General features: G+C 39.6%; 1 protein-coding gene across 1 annotated transcript in view; it reads right to left on the bottom strand.

Annotated features, from left to right (window-relative positions):
- The window catches only part of LOC114059198 (nipped-B-like protein), a 170,383-nt gene that overhangs the window by 146,027 nt on the left and 3,575 nt on the right, over positions 1-20,781 (bottom strand). Inside the window, exon 2 of the mRNA XM_027887383.1 lies at positions 5,541-5,713. Coding sequence (XP_027743184.1) covers positions 5,541-5,713 — 173 coding nt within the window. The remainder of the gene's footprint in view (positions 1-5,540; positions 5,714-20,781) is intronic.

The raw sequence follows: 20,781 nt of genomic DNA, 5'->3' as shown, positions 1-20,781 counted from the left end.
AAAAAAAAACACAAAACCAAATTAAAACTCTCAGTTTACTTAAAATAATTTTAAATGCAATAACATAAATGAAACATAGACCATAACCTCATATGCATGCTAAGTAATTTTGTCAAAAGTGGGTAGAACAAGGTAGAATTTAAATATTAAATGGAATTAAGCAATCAAAAGGCAAGCATCTGGTTTCAGAAGCAGAGCCCATACATAAGGCAACATAAGGCAATCAAAATTTACTCAGGTTATATGGTACCAATGCAAAAATTAGTAATAAAACTTCTGCTGGCTCATAATGCAGTGGACAGTGCTTAATCCATAATAAGTTTAAGCAATTAGCTGCTATATTCACTTCCCAGTTCTGGAGGAGATATTTTTCATATAAGAAGACAGAAAAAACAAAAGGAATAATTTACAGGTGCAAAAGTCAAACAGTAAGCGAAGTGACAAATATAAAATCTTAGTATATTTTTGTCACGGTTTAACCCTAGTCAGCAATTAAGTGCCGTGCAGTCGTTCATTCCCCCCACTGCCTGCCCCAGGTGGGATGAGGAGGAGAATCGGAAAAAGGCAAAAACACATGGGATGAGATAAGAACAGTTTAATAATTTAAATAAAATATACTGCTACTACTGCTACTTGTAATGAAAAGGGAGATAACCAAAGACGAGAGTGGAATAAAACCCAAGAGAAACAAGCAATGCCCAGTACAGTTGCTCACCACCCGCTGATCAATGCCCAGTCCGCCCCTGAACAGCGATCGGCCCCTCCTGACAAACTGCCTCCAGTTTATACACTGGGCATGACATTCTATGGTATGGAACATCCCTTTGGCCAGTTTGGGTCACCTGTCCTGGCCATGCTCCCTCCAGGTTTCTTGTGCAGCTCCTCCCTGGCAGAGTCTTAGACACTGAAAAGCCCTTGACTGAGGGTAAGCACTGCTCAGCAACAACCAAAACATCAGCATTATTGTAATCCTGAATCCAAACCACAGCATTGAGCCAGCTACTGAGAAGAAATGAACTCTATCCCAGCCGAAACCAGGACAATTTAAAAAGTAATAGCATTTCAAAATTCATCTAAAAATATCTCTTTAATATTAAACACTCTCTGGTCAAACTACTACCAGGAACTGTTTCACCCCCTCCACAGAAAGAAAAGGTTTAGTCACCACTGAACTATCTTGTTTATTTCCTGTAAAACAGCATAATTTATATTCAACTACTGAAAAGGAATTTGTTCATCTAGTTCTCAGTCACTATAAAGATCCCAATTGTAAGGAAGTCCACGCTATTTAAAACAAACAGAAGAACAAAAAAACACCCCCATCCCCCCCCAAAAAAAGATCATCACAATAATTTGAACTGCATTTCCAAAACAACAAAAATTTACAAATATCACACATTACAATCCACTATTGTTATACTAATGAAATGACAAAAATGTAGCATATTTTCCAAAGTAAATTAAATGAACTTGATATATATACATTTACCTATTATAGACAGGATCCTCTGTTAACAATTCATGAAATAGTAAGACTTCTTCTGTCAGCATTTATGTTGTTTACTGAAAATTCTGAAATCGTGATTTGCTTACACTTACTTTAAAAGTCAACATTTTTGCAAATTACATATACAATACATATAAACAAAGATATCACTGTCATTTCCTTAATAATCTTTACCTCATTCTTTCTTATGCCATACCAATAACATATAACACCACTGCTAATACATATGTACAGATTCCAAGCAAAACAAAGAAACTTAATACTATAAGCATTTTTCCTGCACAGTTTTCATAAACCACTGAAGTAAACTTTTCAATGTTTCCCTATCATGCAATAATTAATGGCTTGACAAGGCAGACAAGTCAAAACAGACAAGTTTTGTTGTTTTGTTTTTTCATTCCCCAACTGTAACAAGTCAACATTTATCAATATTGATATTATCAGCTTTGTGCAGTAGCTATTACCAGTAGCAGTCCAACATTTCTGCCTCTAGGCCGGAAAAAAGAAAACTGTTACTTTAATATTAGTTGAATTAAGGAAATCAAAGAACTGTTGCATTGAAAAGCTTTTAAACAATGCATCAGAGCGTAGCAGTTTAAACAGAGAAGTAGAAACCCAATTTACATATATGCAAAGATAGTCTTGCATATTCAGTATATACATTTTTAGACTCTTACTGCTTTATAAGAAACAACAGATATTGTAAAAGACACTGCAGGGAGGAAGAAACTACAGTGCACAAAGGAAGTGATACAAAGGACCCCTCGGTGAAAGGGCAACAGTGAAAGGGCAGCACACACTGAGAATAATATATGAAAAAGTATCATCATAACATAATACACAAAAAAGGTAAAGCCAAGCCTAGATAGCAAGGAGAGTAATATTTAAAAAGTTTATGCTACAGATAATAACCATACATTTAAAACACTACTTCTGTACGTTATCTTCTTCCCTTTTTTTTTGTCAATTATGTATACTCTCATTTACTGCAAATTAACATTCCAAAGAAAATTCCTATTGAAATTTTAAATTTAAAATCTTGTTGGTTGGTTGGGTTTTTTTAAGTGTGTTGTGGTTTAACCTGGTTAAACACCACACAGCCATTCCCTCACTCCCCCCTCCCTAGAGCAATGGGGAGAGAATCTGAAAAAAGGTAAATCTTGTGGGTTGAGGTAAAGTGTATTGTGTCTGGCTGAGCTGGAGTTCATTTCCCCACAGCAGCCCTCCAAGTGCTGTGCTCTGCATTGGGAGCTAGAAGGGTGTTGAGAACACACTGGTGTTTTGGCTGCTGCTGAGCAGGGCTGGCACAGCATCAGCACTGTCTCCCCAGCATTTACCCCCTCACCAGTAGGCTGGGGGTGGGCAAGATCCTGGGAGAGGACACAGCTAGGCCAGCTGACCCAGACTGACCAAAGGAATATCTCAGATCTAATGACCTCAGCTCAGATATAAAAGCTAAGATGAGGAGAAAGAGGGGGCATTTGTTTACAGTGTTTGCCTTCTGGAGCAGCTGCTCCACATGCTGAAGCCCTGCTTCCCGGGAAGTTGCCGGACACTGCTTGCTGATGGGAAGTAAAGTCTTTGCTTGTGCACGGCACCTTTGCTGTTGCTTTAGTAAACTGCCTTATCTCAACCTACAAGGGGTGTTTTTCCATCTTATTTTCTCTCCTCTTTCTTTCCTCTAAGTTGAAATACATTCTTGTCCCCTCAACAAAAATACTAGTTCTTCCATGGCTTAGTTTTGTACACCCATGAGAATCTTGGAAAAGAAAATAAAGGGAAAAATCTGTTTATGCGCAATAATACACAGGATCAGTAGTAATGCAAAGATAAGTATCACACCTCAGGATTCAGAAATTTGGTATGTACATTTCAATGTTTCATTCCCCATACTCCAGAGTATTCTTTAACTTATATCTTTAGATTTAAAAAGTAACTTATATATGACTAACCTAATATATTTCTGAGAAAAAATAAACATAGATGGATTAAAATTAAATTTTAAAGAAGGGATAGGCTATTAAATCTCTATAGGTTTATTTTTTAAAACATTGTATTAAATAGAACACTTTAAATACAGTTGTGGTTTATGCAGTTTATATTATGAAATCTTTAGTTAGAATGAAAATACTTTAAAAAGTTAATTTCTTATATGTCGAATAGCATTGTACTGATATAACCACAGCACTATGATCAAAGTTGATTTCTACAGCTGCACAAAGTAAACCAGTACAACTCATTTATTAGCTACTTTACAATTTAGGTGAGCAGTGGATTCTTCTTTTAAAACAGCAAACATGCTATAATAAATTTAAGAAGCCTTGTCTCATAGCCAGTTTTAAGCTTCCCCATTTTGCAATAAACTACTGCTCTTGTTAGATAGTACATGAAGCTCTGCTAGTTATCAGTCCATAAACTGTCCTAAAAAAAATTTAAAAACACCCCGAACACTTGAATGTGAATGAGAGGCAGAAAGAGAATGAATATTAGTTCTCATTCAAATAAGATGCCATGATTGAGTACGTCAAACAGATTTAGTTACAAGAGGATAAATTTCTGGTTTCTATACCAGAGCTACAGTTTGATACAATTACAGTACTTTTTCTACAAGTTTCCAGAATGAAATGTTTTAAAAAATATTTTAAAAAACACTATGGAAGGAGATAGAGTTGTCAAAACATACTCTAACACTTAAGTTACATAGAAACAAGAAGCATACACATTCACAATATAAAGCATTTTAAAACTAATTGAATCTCAGAAAAAGTCAGTATTGGAAGTGAACAGTGATGCAGCTGCCTAAGGTTAAAATAGTAATGCAAGAAACCTGATATGGAGCTAACTTGAACAACCAAAAAGGGGGGCAGCATGTGGGAGGAGGCAAAGAGAAAGAGGAGGAGGGAGTGTCAGAAATCCAGAAGACTCATTATTAATGATAAAAGCCCATGAAAACACAACAGCATTTATAAAACCAAAAAGTTCACAGCATACACAGAATAGTTTCACCTACAATACTGGCTACAAAAAATTAATTTTTAAAAGAGAGAGACAGAAATCCCAGAAGCACAAAACCAGATGAAATTCAGTGTACTAGTGAAGTTTGCATGTTTGGTTTAAAAAGTTATCAGCCAGCAGACTGAGTGATGTTGCCAAAGCAAGTGAAAAATTAAAAAGTTTGAGATAAAGATTATGTAGTATAACTTCTGAACCAGCATTAGCATAATGTTTTTCCTAAAATTATTTCAATAGTAGCCATTTAAATCACTACAACTACTGTAAGAAAAAAAAATTAGTGAAAAGTACTGTACTGGGCCAAGGGAGAGTTGCTTCTGAATATAAAGCAACCTTTGGAAAAAAAATTTTAGAGCAATCAGCTTTGTCCTCTGTGGCTATTGTCACACTTCTTTGGTCTCTGCTATTCTGTTCGATAACAATGAAACTGATGCCTCTGCTGCTCATGTGCTAGTAGTGGCAGTGAAACCACATTAAATGGCAAGAGAAGCCACAGTAAAGGTGGTGGAAGCATACTGATATGGGTTTAGGCTTCTCGGAGAATTTTCCCATTACTATCCCAAAGATGCTGGGAGGGGGAGGGGGTAGCTCACTGGGGGCGGGGTGAGCGGTGTCTGCCTGCTGGAGCAGGGCTCCCAGAGGTGGATAGCTGGTAAATAAACTACACAAAGAAAGTAGCTAATAGCCCTCGCATACCAACTGAATTACTCAGGGGAAGCACCATCCCCCGTTTTGTTATGGGCTGAGGCTGCCAACCCAGAAGAGAGAAGGAAGCTCTCGGGTGAAGCCGCCAGGGGAGTTAGAGAGCTATAAAATACCGCTGGTGTCACATGAGCGGGCTCTTTGTTCCTCGCCCAGCTTTGGATTAGGAACTACCACCTCTCTGTCTCTGCCGGCTCGCCCCCCGACCCCACGCCTCCCGTGCCGTCATCTCTGGGGACTATCATCACCTCCGGAGCTCGCTCCGGACTCATCGGTGGCCAGCACCGTCCGCGGAGGAGCTTCTAACCTCCCCCCCTACTTCGGGAGACGGTGAGAGAGTCATTGCGCTGCCCACGGGAGGGTTCCAGATCGTCTCTGCCACCGTATCGGTTGCCAGCACGGTCACGTGTGCCCTGGAACTCGGCGCCGCGCTCTCGGCTGCACCTTTGCCTCTCGAAGTGCGCGGACGCACCCTGCTGGCTGTGGTTATAACTGCACCGAAAGGGTAAAATAGTACTTAGCTGTTTGAAAGTTTCTGTTATGGTGCCGTTGTTTGTTTTGTTTTGTTCTATATATTTTTAGTAAAGAACTGTTATTTCTTTTTCTACATTTTTGCCTGAAAGCCTCTTAATTTCAAAGTTATAATAATTTGTAGGAAGGGGTTTTCTTTCTCTTCCAGGAAGGTTCCTGCCTTCATTGGCAGACATTTGTCTTTAAACCAAGACATACACAATACGAGAGGTTTGTGGATTCAAGGAAAGATGCCCTCTAATACAGGAGTACATGCACAGTTTCTATCAGGGTAAACTAACATAAAGCATAACTGTGCTTTGCACCTGTAATAACTCTTCCCGGGGAAGGCAAAGAACTGACACAAGCAAACAACAACCAAAACAAAACCAGACTAAACCATGTGCAGAGACCAGATACCTATGGGTAGTATACAGCTTCCTTGATCGATAATACATAAATGTCTAGCAGGTAATGTTTACATTTCTTGCTACCTTGGAATTGCAAAGGTTGAAAATTCATTTGAATAGTTTCCTGAAAAGAATGAACAGCACTAGTGCCTTTTTCTGTTAAAGCCATTTCCTTCTTGTAAACACAGGAAGCTTTTCCTTTTTATTAATTAATTTTCTATAAAAATTAAAAAGCACTTATTAACAATGTTCTCCATTTTAAAATAACATCTCAAATATTTAATTCAGGTACCTTAGCACTAAGAACTCTTTAAAATGATGCCATATCATGTCCTTCATATACAAATAAGACATACAAATAAGACATTTAAGCAACAAGAAAAAGTCTATTCACTAAGGCAACACAACCTGTTTTAAAATTTTGCAGAAAATGAAATTATACAACAAAACATTGTAATGATTAACAAGTGTACAGTATTTCAGCCAAAGAGAAAAATGTAAATATCAGAATTACTGATTTTCAAGGAAAATGCCCAATGCATCAATGAAACTATACAAAAAAACTAAAAAAAAAAAAAAAAAAAGAACCCACTGTTCCATGGGAAAGTGTATTTCCTGCTACTTCATTACAGCAAATGCAAAACAGAATCTGTTTTAAGAACCTTACTGTTAAGACAGCTCAGTTGTCACCTTAAAACATGGGGATTAAATTTAAGTGAATGGAACAGAAATCCTGCACCTGGTTTCAAAATACTACTGGCTCCTTCTCATTAGAAAAGGGGTACAAGATCAAGTGCAACTGATAAGGTAGCAAAATCTAAACCAAGAACTGGTATGTTTCAAAAACTTAAGCTATATAAAATACACATTATTTTTGCAGTTATGTTCACCAGTTCTGCAAATTAAAACAGCTAGAATTTCTGTCAGGGAGAATCCAGTTATTCAGGGAATTTATTACTACTTCTTTACATCTTTTTAAACAATATCTTCGTTATGAGCCTTTTGACATCAAAGATTCTGACACTACTGAGAGCTACTGAATTGTTTTCATTCTGCACAAGTGAACATAGAATTAAACTGTAAAAAACTTTGCTTGGAAGCAGTTGTGATATAAAGCATAACTGAGAAATTCAAACATAAAGGGAAAATCCCAAGCTACTTCAGTAATTCATACATTTATTTCCCATCTGCACTACATATTCCTCATGCAACTTCCACTGCGACAAAGAAAGTACATCTGTAATTATGCTCTTTTTAGTGAGTACAACCTTTTTGCTTGTTCAGACACACAAACAGCAACTGATATTAGATACAGCTCATTTTATTGAAAGAAAATAGTTAAGAGATGTGTAGAAGAGCAAGAGCTGTTAAAAGGGTTTGGTACATCAGCTCCATCAAATGGACAGTTCTTCCTTGTTTCTAAGGACAAGGTCCAGCACTGCATCTTGCTCATCAACCAGTCACCTGTGTCAGGAAGTTGTCAATAAACTCTAGAAACCTTATTAATTTCTTGTGCCCTACTATGGTGTCCCTCCAGCAGATACAAGGGTGGTGAAGTCCTCCACGAGGACCAGGGCCTGGGAAAGTGAGGATTCTTCTAGTTATCTAAAAAAGGCCTCAGCTGGTACTTCTTCCTGACTTTTTAAATCAAAGAATTACATAAACATGAAAAGTATTACTATAGATGGTACTTTTGAGTGTATAACTTGCATACAATAGATTTCAAATGGTATCTAGAATGACCTGTAAGAGACTTTATAATAGAAACTGGCAATGAAGAAGAGGAAGGCAGTTAAATCATATCCTCAATTCTATGAATAATGCAAAACATCTAAATATGTTTCTAGCCTTTAGATAACAGCAGCACTGATGAGTTCTGAACAGAAATATGAAGAAACCCAAACCATAGAACCTTAAGGTTGGAAAAGACCTCTAAAAGCACCAAGTGCAACTATCAACCCAGCACCACCACCATGTTCACCACTAAACCATGTCCTCAAGTGTCATATCCACACATTTTATGAATGCTTCCAGGGATGGTGGTTCCACCAATTCCCTGGGCAGTCTGTTCCAATGTTTCCATGAAAAAAAATTCCTAATATCTAATCTAAACCTCAAGCCATTTCCTCTCATCCTGTCTCTTTTTACCTGGGAGAAGAGCCTGACCCCCACCTCACTACAACCTCCTTTCAGGCTGATATACAGAGCAAGAATGCCTCCCCTGAGCCCACTTTTCTCCAGGCTAAACAATCCCAGCTTGAAAATGGTTTGATGAACTCTCTCCATCAGCTCCCTCAGTACTCTTGGGTGGATCACATCCAGCCCCACGGACCTGTGGGGGTCTAAGTGGCATAGCAGGTGGCTGACCATTTCCTCCTGGATTATGGGGGCTTCATTCTGCTCCCTGCCCTGTCTTCCAGCTCAGGAGGCTGGGTACCTTGACAACAACTGGTCTTGCTATTAAAGATGGAGGCAAAGAAGGCATTAAGTAACTCAGCCTGTTCCTCATCCTTTGTCACTATGTTTCCTCCCACATCCAGTAAAGGATGGAGATTCTCCTTGGCCCCCCTTTTGTTGCTGATGTATTTATAGAAACACTTTTTGTTGTCTTTTACAGCAGTGGCCAGATACAGTTCTAGTTGGGCTTTGGTCCTTCAAATTTTCTCCCTGCATGACCTCACATTTTCCTTGTAGCCCTCCTGAGCTGCCTGCCCCTTTTTCCAGAGCTGATAAACTCTTTTTCTCCTTGAGTTCCATTCAAAGCTCTCTGTTCAGTCAGATTGGTCTTCTTCCCTGCCGGCTTGTCTTTCAGCACCCACGTGGGGATAGCCTGTTCCTGTTCCTTTAAGGTTTCCTTCTTAAAGTGTGTCCAGACTTCCTGGACCCCTTTGCCCTTCAGGTCTGCCTCTCAAGGAACTCTCTCAACCAGTCTCCTAAATAGGCCAAATTGTGCCCTCTGGAAGTCCAAGGTGGCAGTTCTGCTGACCCCTCTCCTTACTTGTCTGAGAATCGAAAACTCTATCATTTCATGATCGCTGTGCCCAAGACATCCTCCAACCATCACATCACCCACCAGACCTTCTCTGTTTGCAAACCGCAGGTCCAGCAGGGCACCTCCCCTGGTTGGCTCACTCAACAGCTGTGTCAGGAACTTATCTTCCACACACTCCAGGAACCTCCTGGACTGTTTCCACTGTGTTATATTTCCAGCAGACATCTGGTAAGTTCAAGTTCCCCACAAGAACAAGGACCAGTGATCATGAGACTTCTCCCAGCTGCTTATCATGACTCTATCAACACCATCATTATCTCCAGACAATCGAAACTCTCCCTAACATACTAACATATCTAAAGCCTCTCCTTCCTTACCAATCCCTTCTGAAGAGTTTATATCACTCCAGTCACACAAGTGATCCCACACCATGTCTCTGTTATGGCAATTATGTCATAGTTTTCCTGCTGCACCATGGCTTTCAGTTCCTCCTGTTTGTTGCCCATGCTGTGTGCATTGGTGTACATGCACTTCAGTTAGGCTATTGACCTCTCTGCCTTTATGCACACGTTCCTGTGTGACCATTCCCAGGTACTTCTGGGATTTCTAGCACATTGATAACCCTTGCATCCTTGCTTCCACGTGGATTTTCATCCCCTATCTCAAGTGAGACAGCAGACTGAAGGACCTTGTTAGCACACTGTCCCTCAAACAGTGGTGTGCCAACCCCAGGCTTATCTCTGTCAGGCTTGGTTTTGTCCCCATCACCCCTCAAATCTAGTTTAAAGTTCTCTCAAGGAACCCTGCTAACTCCTGAGCTAAGATCCTTTTTCCCCTTTGAGATAGGTGGACCATGTCTGTTGCCATCAGGTTCGGCATCATGTAAACCGACCCATGATCAAAAAACACAAAACTCTGCTGGTGACACCAGACTCAGAGTCAGGTATTAATTTGTAGATTTTCCTGTTTCTTGCCCCATCATTCCCTGCAACTGTCAGGACAGAAGAGAACACAGCTTATGCTCCAGATCCCTTGACCAGTCGTCCCAAGGCCCTGAGGGCCCTCTTGATTGTCTGCAGCCTTCTTGTTGGGACTTCACCATTGCCCATCTGAAAAACCAGTAGTGGGTAATAGTCAGTGGGCCATACCAGGCTGGGAAGTTTCCTGGTGATATCCTTAACCCAGGCCCCAGGTAGGCAGCACACTTCCCTATGGGTTAGGTCCGGTCTGCATATCATGCCCCTCTCAGAAGGGAGTCACTGATGACAACTACCCTTCTTTTTTTCTTAACTGAGGAGGTTGTGATGTGGGGGATAGGCTGCTCTGCCCTAGGCAACCCCTCCAACCTGAATGGGCCTTCATTCGCATTCTCATTTCCCTGGTCCTCACATTCCAGGACCTCATACCTGTTGTATAAGGGCACCTAGGAAGGTGAGGAAGATCGGCAGGGGATTTGCCTGTAGCAAAATTCCCCTCCATCTCTAAGGTCCCCTCCCTCTGCCTGGTGGTGAGAGGGTAGAGGATCTATTGGTTCTTGTGAAGTAGATGGTGGGTGCATTTGTCTAAGGGATGGTAGCATGCAGCTGCACCAGTCAATCTCCTCAGAGTCCCTAATACTTCTTAGCCTTTCTATCTCCTCTCTCAGTTCTACCACCAGGCTGAGCAGATCATTCACCTGATCGCACCTCACACAACTGTTGTCTCTGCTGCCCTCTGAGAGCAGTGGCAGGCTGTGTTACTCCCTGCAACCTGAGACCTGGACAGCTGCATGTTTCGTGGGCTGCGTTGCCACATCCTTTCTGGGGCACACAGAGGATGAAACTTTTGCCCAAGTGGACACCATAGGTGAGCTCCCTCAGCAGGGGTGAGGACCACCAACTGAGCTAACAGTTTGAGCTGCAGCACCTCACTGCCACACCATGCCCTGTTTGCTGGTTCAGTTCCTTCATGCTCCCTGGGGGTGGGTTTTGTATGGGTGGGTGCTATGCCTGCTGGTGCTGCCCACCCTGAGTCAGAGCCACCTCTGAGTCACAGCTCCACTGCTTCCCACATGGGAGGCAGGGCTGGGGTGCCTCTCTCTGCTCTAGTCTCCAGGTCTTGCTGGGTAGGAAAGCTCGCCTTGCTCCCTCAGCATGATCCTCAGCTCCAGAGCATGTCTGTCCATGCCATTCACCTGCATTTGGTGGCATTCCTCTGACAGTTTTGAAAGGACTGGAGATCAAAGAACAAATGAAAAAATGGAAATGAACAAGTTTCTCAAGGGATGCATAATACACAGTGGTCAAAACTGCATAGCTACTTCAAAAAGGCACTAAATGGCCTTCTGATTTTTATACTACCAAGTCCTACTTTCAGTATCTGAAAAAGTAGTTTAAATGCCCATTAAAATATAAATCTAATAAACATGTGTATTGTGTCTGGCTGAGGTGGAGTTCATTTCCCCATAGCAGCCCTCACAGTGTTGTGTTTTGCATTGGTAGCTAGAAGGGTGTTGATAACACGCCAGTGTTTTGGCTACTGCTGAGCACAGCATCAGTACTGTAACATTCCTTCCCCAATCGAGGGCAAGATCCTAGGAGGGGACACAGCCAGGTCAGCTGACCCAAACTAACCAAAGGAATATTCCAGACCATATGATGTCAATTCAGATATAAAAACTAAGAAAATGAGCAGGAAGGGGGGCATTTGTTGTTTCCAATGGCTGCCTGCTAAGAAACCATTATGCATTGCTGAAGCCCTGCTTCCTGGGAAGTGGCTGGAAATCACTGCTGATGGGAAGTAGAGAATAAATCTTGTTATTTTGCGCTTCACTTTTGTGCATGCAAACTTTCACTTTTGCTTTAGTAAACTGCCTTATCGCAATCCACGAGTCATTTTCCATCTTATTCTCTCTCCCCTGTCTGTCTGGGAAGTGGAATAATAGAGTAGCTTGGTGGGCACCTGGCATCCAGCCAAGGTCAACCCAGTACAACATGCAACTATGATACTAAGAAACCCAACTCCACAACTCATGAAGATTCCAAGTTATGCTTACATACTTCTTGTAGTTAAAATGCCATGAAAAGTATGACTACAGATGGTGCTCATAAATATACAATTTACATACAACTGATTCCAAATTGTTTCTAGAACCACCTTTAAGGGACTTTGTAATAGAAACTGGTGACTAAGCAGAGTGACACAAATAAATTAAAAGCTGATTAAGGCACAAAAACTTAAGGAAGAATAAATAATCAGAGCTTAACATAGTCATAAGGAACTCAGCAATACTTTCAAAGGCATTATCAAAATCTGTCGCATAATGTTTCATTATCTTGCTTTAACTACATCATTCAATATTAAATGTCTTTCCAAAACTAGGACAATGAGAGATAGAGATCAATACAAAAGAAAAATAATAAAAATCAGAGGGACTAAGTTATTTCTATTGTTGCCTAAATGGCTGTTGGGAAAAAAAGACTCCAAGCCAAATTAGGTAGGAGATAAGATAAGGATACAAAGGTTTTAATGAGCCCCCAGGTTTTCTGGAATACCCCTAGCACACGCTCCTGAAATACAGATGTTCACAGTTTTTATAATGATTTTCACCCAATCCCGTCCAGCTACCACCTAGGTTCTGCCCCCGCCATGCCTCTTGGGAATTGGGTCTGGGAGCGTTTTGGGACCCCCTCTTCTTCATCTTCATCTTCCTCTTCCTCAGAGCATGTAATGTCCTTGGAGGCCTTCCAGAATTCTAGGCCTGAAGGTTGTTGGGTCTACGGCTCTATCTTGTTCCGTAGGGTTAGGGTGTTCTTCTACCATACTACCTTGAAAAAGAGACTAAACAGGCTATAGAATTTAGGGAATTGATATGGGAATGGGTAACAGGGGTTTGAGCTGGTGTGTTAAGGGTAAAGGGATAATATGTTGCTACTCTAAAATCTACATTTACTACATAACTACTTCTAAGAGCTACAAAAATTAAAAAAAAATCAAAAACATCAAAACTCCAAGGTATCACTATAAACTAACAATTAGGGGGTTAAAGTGAGGAGGAAACGACCTATTCTTCACAGTTTAAATCTGACATTTCCCTCTTTCAAGAGTGAAGAACTTCCCAGTCTGTCTTAAACTAGTACAAATAAATACAAACTAGGAGAGATACATCATTACAAAATGTTTTAAAAAAAAGAGAAAAAAAAGAGCAGGCAGTTAGAAAGTAATCAGCTTTCCTCTGATTACTGCTTCAGTCAGCACTTAAGATTTTAGCTATAAAAAAGCACAATTCCCTAGTTCATCAACTTCTGATGAGCATATTTTTCACATATTTTAGCTCAATTCACTGACAGAAATTACTCATTAGCAAAACCTGCACCTTTACTAAAACCACCAAGAAAACATCAGACACACAAATGTCCTAACAAATGTGCCTGCAAAAGTTTTTATTGTATACTCCATCTTAGTAACCTACATGAAAAATTAATATCCTAGTATTGCTAGAACAGTTTAAAACAAACATTTAAGCCTGTAATCTGAGAATTCTATGACTTCATAGACCCCAAATATTTTGCCAGAGATGGAAAGAAGCAAGGCATTATCATCAGAAGCACTAGATATGACCCAAGACACTTTCTCTGTTTCTCTCCCTGGTACAAGGATACACAGAACAAAATAAACTGTTCCACATGCAGCAGAACTAAGGAGAAATTATTTCATGCATCTTTGTATCCTACCTTCACACTAACTTGAACATGATCCTTTAACCCTTATCTATCTAGATATACTATGTATAGACAGACAACATTCTACTCCTAATTCAGCACTACAATGTATGCTGGTCAATGCTATAAACTTATGACTGATTTTATTCGAAGATAACATGTCAGGGAAGGACTAATTAGGGTTTATACCGCATTCAGCAAAGACAGTCTTCATGAAGCCTGCAATAACAAATTGCTTTAAGACTTGCACTCCTCTTCTAGATACAGCTGGTACTGACAGAGAAGGTTCAAAATTTGGTACAACTGTGTTCCTTTCTGTATAAGAAATCAAGCTTAGGAATCACATAGCACTCACAATCTTAAGAAACATTTATTGATAGATAAAAAAATACTACAGAAAATGACATGAAAATCAGCAAGTTGAACATGCCAGCAATTTAGCTCTGAGTTAGAGGTGACTTATCAAATCCCCAATTCAAAAGAACAGGGCTCATGATGAAATGCTGTTGCAATTTAGCAAGTCATGAAAATGAAGGTGGTATAACCAACAGTCACCTAGAATATTAAAGTAATATAATCCAAGTCCCATTCAACCTGTATTCATTTGTAGCTTTACTTCACTGATGCAACTGAATCTGCTCACATGAACTTCTAAATTTTTCAAGCCTAGAAATTTTGTTGTTTCACATGAATCTTATAAACCTAAAGAACTTTTTATCTAAAGAATCTTTATCTAAAGAATATTTATCTTTTTGTAACTGCTAGACTTAGAAGTTTTTCTTACAAACCAGTTCCAAATAATTTTCAACTAATCAAAACCACTTATGGGGGAAAAAAACAGAATCAGTTAGTACTTCAAAGTTTTCATGCTTTTTCTACTGCCAGGGACAGAAATTGTGTACTGCTGATTACAAGTGGTTCAGACAAAATGAGTAATATTATCTGAAACTTTAATACAATTAACACAGAGTAAAAAATAATGATACAGCCAAGTATCATGATGCTATTCACTGTATTTACTAAGTTGTTGGAATAGGGGAATTGGAGAAGTGTCTTCCACTCCTCAGCTGAGAAGATCTGACCTTACTGGGGAAGGAAGGGAAGATTCATCAAGTCTTTTGCCTTTATTATAGGGTTTCAGTTCAATGTGGTAATAAAACTTGTGTTCTCCAATAAAATATAGGTTTCTTTATCATAACCAACCCATTCTTTAGCTCACATCATTTGGATTGAAATCATAGCAAAAGAATGGGACTCCAAATTGGGCTAGAAAGACCATGGCTTCTTTTTTAGCTATGTGATTTTGACCTAGTCAAATGCACTTCTTGGTGACTCAATTTTTCATCTGTCGTTTTCCCTTTTGTTTACATTTCTTCAAATATGAACAGAAACAGAGTGGTACACCTACTCTAGGCACTTCTGCCATAGGTTGAACAGGAAACAACACAAAACTCCTCAGCCTCCCTCATGCCCTCCACACACATTTCTAAAACCCATCAAACATGGTCATTCACAAACAAATGTCCCCTCTGAAAAGTCATGAGGACAGACTAAAACTATTTTGGACTAGAAATGAAACAGACAAGTCTATTCCTTTGAGTCAAAGGAATACACCCTAGCAACAGAAATAGTTCTAGTAAAGAGAACAAGGGTCTTAACTATGTTTTTGTGAATCACATAGAATGATGTCATTCTCATATCTCAAATAGCTCCTATAGTACTATGACTGCAATCAACACCACCATTTATTGTATTAATTTCAAAGAAGCAACATACAAACCAAGTACGTTTGTCTTTTCAAGCATCCACCTACAATTACAGCATCAAATCAGGTTCTTCCTTTCAAACACACCACTTCTTTAGGTTCATCACACTTGCACAAATCCTTCAATAAAAACAGTTCAACCCTATAAATGTCTGTTTAATTTCCACCTTAAGATATCAAAAAACCTCAAACCTATTAGCACCAGTGGATCTACATATGAATAGTAAGTTCCAACTGAGCAAAGTGAGGGAAGATAAATTCACCTCACCTTCTAGTAATAGCAAGGACTACATTCCCAACAGGAAAAAAAAAGAACAGAAACTTTAGCTATCAATGTAAAAATATAATGTTCAGAATATACTTTAGAAAGTTATCTGAATAAATTAGATACTTTATAAAGTTCCTTTTCAAAGAGAGGTACAGTCTAAAACTACCAGAAGCTGGAGTTGCAACAGTAATTCCTTCACACTGAATATAGATAAATATAAGCCTCTCTCAGTGACTTTCAAGTGGTCTTGGGAATCTGGAGAGATCTCAGCTGACTGGAAGCTGGTGAACATTGTCCCAATTTTCAAGGAAGATCCCAGAAACTACAGGCTTGTCAGTCTCACTTCAGTGCCTGGTCAAGTTATGGAGAAGATTATTCTGGGAGGCATTGAAAAACACCTGAAAGACAATGCTGTCATCGGTCACAGCCAGCACAACTTCATGAGAGGAAGTCCTGCTAATCAAACTTGATTTCCTTTTATGACAAGGTAACCCACCTAGTTGATCAAGGGAAGACAGTTGATGGAATCTTTTTGGATTTCAGTAAAACTGTCAATCCTGTATCTTACAGGATCCTTCTGGACAAACTGTCCAGCACACAGCTGGATAAACACATCACGTGGTGGGTAATTGGCTCATGGGTCGAGAACAGAGGGTAATAGGGAATGGGGTGACATCAGACTGGTGACCTGTCACTAGTGGGATTCTGCAGGGCTCCATCTTAGGTCCATTGCTCTTCAACATCTTCATAAATGACTTGGTCATAGGACTGGAAGGGATACTGAGTAAGTTTGCAGATGACACAAAACTGGGAGGAGCTGGTGACTCCCCTGAGAGCGGAGGCTCTGTAGAGAGACCTCAACAAATTAGAGGACTGGGTAATCACCAAATGTATGAAGTTTAACAAAGGCAAGTGCTGGATTCTGCACCTGGGATGGCGCAACCCCCGCTCTCAGGCACATGGTGGGATTGTTGGGGTGTCCTGTGCAGGGTCAGGAGTTGGACTCAATGATCCTGATGGGTCCCTTCCAACTCAGGATATTCTATGATAGCAGTCCTTTAATGTAATTTTTGTGTTCTTATAATTGTCATTATTTACAGATTTTATCTTTTCCATGTTAAATACATCAGAAGTTATTAAACAATTTATCACACCCTTGTATATAATATCACATAATGTATTTCAAGCATTTAGTTATTTCATCAACTTTTCTTCCTAAACATTTTGCCTTCATCATTCTTATTGGAAAGTTTACACAATCACAGAACATTCTGAGTTACAAGGGACCCACAAGGATCATCAAGTCCACCTCCTAAGTGAATGGCCCATACAAGGGATTGCACCCATGACCTTGGTGTTATTAGCACCAAGTTTTGGTATCTCATTCTTCTGTATTTTAGAGCTTCATATCAATTTCCAAACTAGAACTATCCAGTCATCTTATATTGCCTTTTTCTTCCATCATCTTTGACTGTTGCTCCTCTACTTTCCAGATGTGAACCATTCCAGAATATGTAGAAAGCTCGTTTGTACCATCCCCCAGCAACCCTCTAAAAAGGATAGAGATGTCGAACACAAGCAGTTTACAGATTTAAAAAATATAACAGCAGGAGCATCACTTAAAAAAAACAATTCCCCTCTACCCAAAAAAAACCCAAAAAAACCAACAAAAAAAACAACAACCCTCAAAAAAACCAAACATGGCCACAAGTTCAGAAATGAAACAAGAGAGAAGCTTGGAAACTGTTGCATGAATAGGTGAAATAGTAGAGTATCACTCAGTAAATACTCTGAGCTAGTTAGACATGAGCCAGCTGGAGCCCAGAAGCCACGTAAAAAAATTAGTTCAGACTGTTGCATTGTAACTTATGCTGTCTCTTCTTTAAAAATAAGTTTTCACATAGAATAAATTTTTTCAGTCTTCTTTCTAACCTCTACATTTGATACTGATTTTTTTTCCTGAATGCGTGAAACATGCACAGATGCAATCTCAGTGCATATACTCTGATACTTCAATATCTTTACATAGACCTAGTTCTCCTGATGGATTAAAAAACTGCATATGTTTTTTAGAGTCTCATTTTACTAATGACTGACTAGGAGTTTTGTAATAATATTAATATACACAGATCTTATGCTTCTTCTGTCATACCCAGCTGAAAAGCTATCTGCTCACAGCAGGAATTCTAGTAATACATTTCTAAATGTATCAATATTTGGCACTTAAATTTCATTCTACTTCTATTTCTTCAGCTCTCAAGATCATCAAATTTTTCCTGACAGGTATTTCTATCCTTTTTTATACTGACAATAGCTAGCAATTTTAAATCCGCAACTGATACATTTAACTTTTTTTTTATCCATGACTAATTAAGAAATCCACAATTTCAAACAGCTCATAGATCTACCTTCAGAATTTGTACAATCTTTTAACATTTAACACTGCTTTACAATAAAAGTGCATTCCTTCATGCACTTACCTACAAAATGAGATCCTATATCAGCATATAACTTCTCAGTTACTAAGAGAATAAAATATTTTATTTAGAAAAGATCAAATTATATTCTTTAAATATCACTACTGTGAAAGAATACTAAGCTAAATCTAAACAACAGCCTATCTACAAAAAAAAAAAAAGTCCATCCATAGGAACAGGAGACAAAGAATAAAAGTCTTATGTAGTAACTGAACTTGCAATTATGACTGCTTTGAGTAACATCCTGTAGAAAACATCTCTGTGTAAGATACTTTAGTACAACTATTCTTACTCTTTGTCAAAGTTCCGATTTTAGCAAGGAATTTTTCTTTCCCTTCCCCCTGCTGTTTGTGCCTTGTGTATAGGCCATCAGGTAGCTATCAGGTGAACAAAAGAATTGGGTGGTCCACTAACGGCCGATAGATTAGTCTCCTAGGAAACAGGCAGATGAAGGAGTTAAAGTCTACTTTTTTTCTCTCGTCTCCAGGGCAATGGGGGAGAAGGAATTTTGGTGGGCTGGGGGTGTGGCTGGCACGCAGATCAGGAGGAGAGGCTGGTGTGCCAGTAGGCTTGGGACCTGCTGCGGGCCACAGACGATGCCTGGGTTTGTTTTTTTTTTCCCCTGTCGGAGGGGAGTTTGCTGCTGCTCTCTGCTTAGTTGTTGCTGGCTGCAGGCCCTGCTTAAAGCAAACTCTAATCAGCTGAAGATCATGAGTTTTTTTCCATAGGGAGAACTTTCTGTTTGATTACTGTTTTTTTCTTCCTTTCCCTTCCCCCCCCCCCACTCCCTCTCTCCTGTCCCAGTGTGGGAAGGGAAGGGAAACCGAGGGGGTTTTTTTGTTGTTGTTTTGTTGGGTTTTTTTTCTTTTCTTTTTCTCCGACATACCCTGGAGGGTCTTGTTTTTTCCCCCATCCCACGTGGCGACAACCAGGGATCCCACAGCACCGCCTGGTGAGGGGCACTGGACATTACAAGTTCTGCACCTCCAGTGACCCAACAACGCCACCTGGTGAATGGTACAGGACATTACAAGTTTTGCATCTCTAGTGAACCAACAGCACCTCCTATTGACTGTGATTGGAATTGCACCAAGGGGCGCAAAAATTGAACTGTTTACTCTTCCTTTTGCTGGTTTATTGGTTTGTTCTTGAAGAGGATTATTTGTGGGTATAGGAGTGTTGTTTGGCTGTTTTACTTGGGTTTTTTGGTGTTTCTGTTAATACACACATACTTTTAAAAAAGGGCTGTTATTTTTGCTTTTCCATAATTTGTTCTTCTCCTTCAATCGGATCCTCTTAATTTTGGATTTATAATTGCTTAGAGACAAAAGCTTAGGTCTTTTTCTCCTAACTCACCCTCAGCAAAAGACCCTTGTCTCATTTAAACTGGGACACTCTTTCATCATTTAAAGATAGAATTTGAAAAATTGGGCATGCAAATGCATTAGATACAGAAATTTGACAATATATTTGAAAAGTTACCTTTTAGCTAAGTATCTAACTGAAATATTTAATTTCATCAAATCCATTAGAGGTACCATATAACTCATCTTACACAGGAGAATAACTGCTCAGTAGTGTGCCTAAATGAACTGTCATGTTCCTGTTTGGATTATATTGAATGTGTCCTCCAGGTAAGGCTTACCTGATCAAGTATTTTAACATTGCTTTCCCTCAATAACTCCTGTTGCTGAGTATAGATAATGATTCTAAACAGAAGTTACCACAAAATCATAGATCTATTTAGGCTTAGGGAGACCTCCGGACCAGTCCTCTGCTCAAAGTAGGAGCAACTTCAAAGTTACATCAGATTTCTAGGGTTTCTGTCAATTTCTGAATATCTCCAAGGATGGAAATTCATCGAGAATTTATTTCCCCTAAATCCAATCAGTATTTCCCCTACTGCAAGGGCAACTGCAGCTTCTTTTGATGTGTACCTCAGAGGAGCTTGTCTTCATCTTCTGTATAAACACTCATTAGCTAGTTAAAGGCAACATTTCAAGCCCTCTTAGTTTTGTCTTCATAAGGGTAAACAAACCCAGCTACCTCAGATTCTTATGCATTTCATGCTCCAGCCCCCTAACCATCTTGGTATCCCTCTGTCACGTCCTCTAGTTCACCAGCATCTTTTTTTTTCTTTTTTAACTCATCATGTCATTTACATTCTGGTTTCAGACCATTTTTGCCCTCAGGGGCTACAGCATACTTCATTGTTACAACAGTCTTCTTGACATTTAGAGTCCATCTTTTCCCTTCAACCAGCTTCCATTTCTACCACACTGTGTTACAGCTACAAGCCTTGGCATAGTTTCTTCCCACTTGACGTTAAATATCACTTACACACTTTGACTCACAACATGCTACACTCCACCTCCCTCATGCCATCAGTAAGGCCAGGTCCCTCTACGATTAGCCTCCGTCATGCAAACAGCCAAAAT

Source organism: Empidonax traillii, unplaced genomic scaffold (assembly GCF_003031625.1).
Source record: "Empidonax traillii isolate 1590-97213 ecotype Southwest subspecies unplaced genomic scaffold, ASM303162v1 scaffold208:size1045274, whole genome shotgun sequence".
NCBI classification, from domain to species: Eukaryota; Metazoa; Chordata; class Aves; order Passeriformes; family Tyrannidae; genus Empidonax; species Empidonax traillii.
The sequence above is the reverse complement of the archived record's forward strand: the minus strand, read 5'-3'. Positions and strand labels throughout refer to the sequence as shown.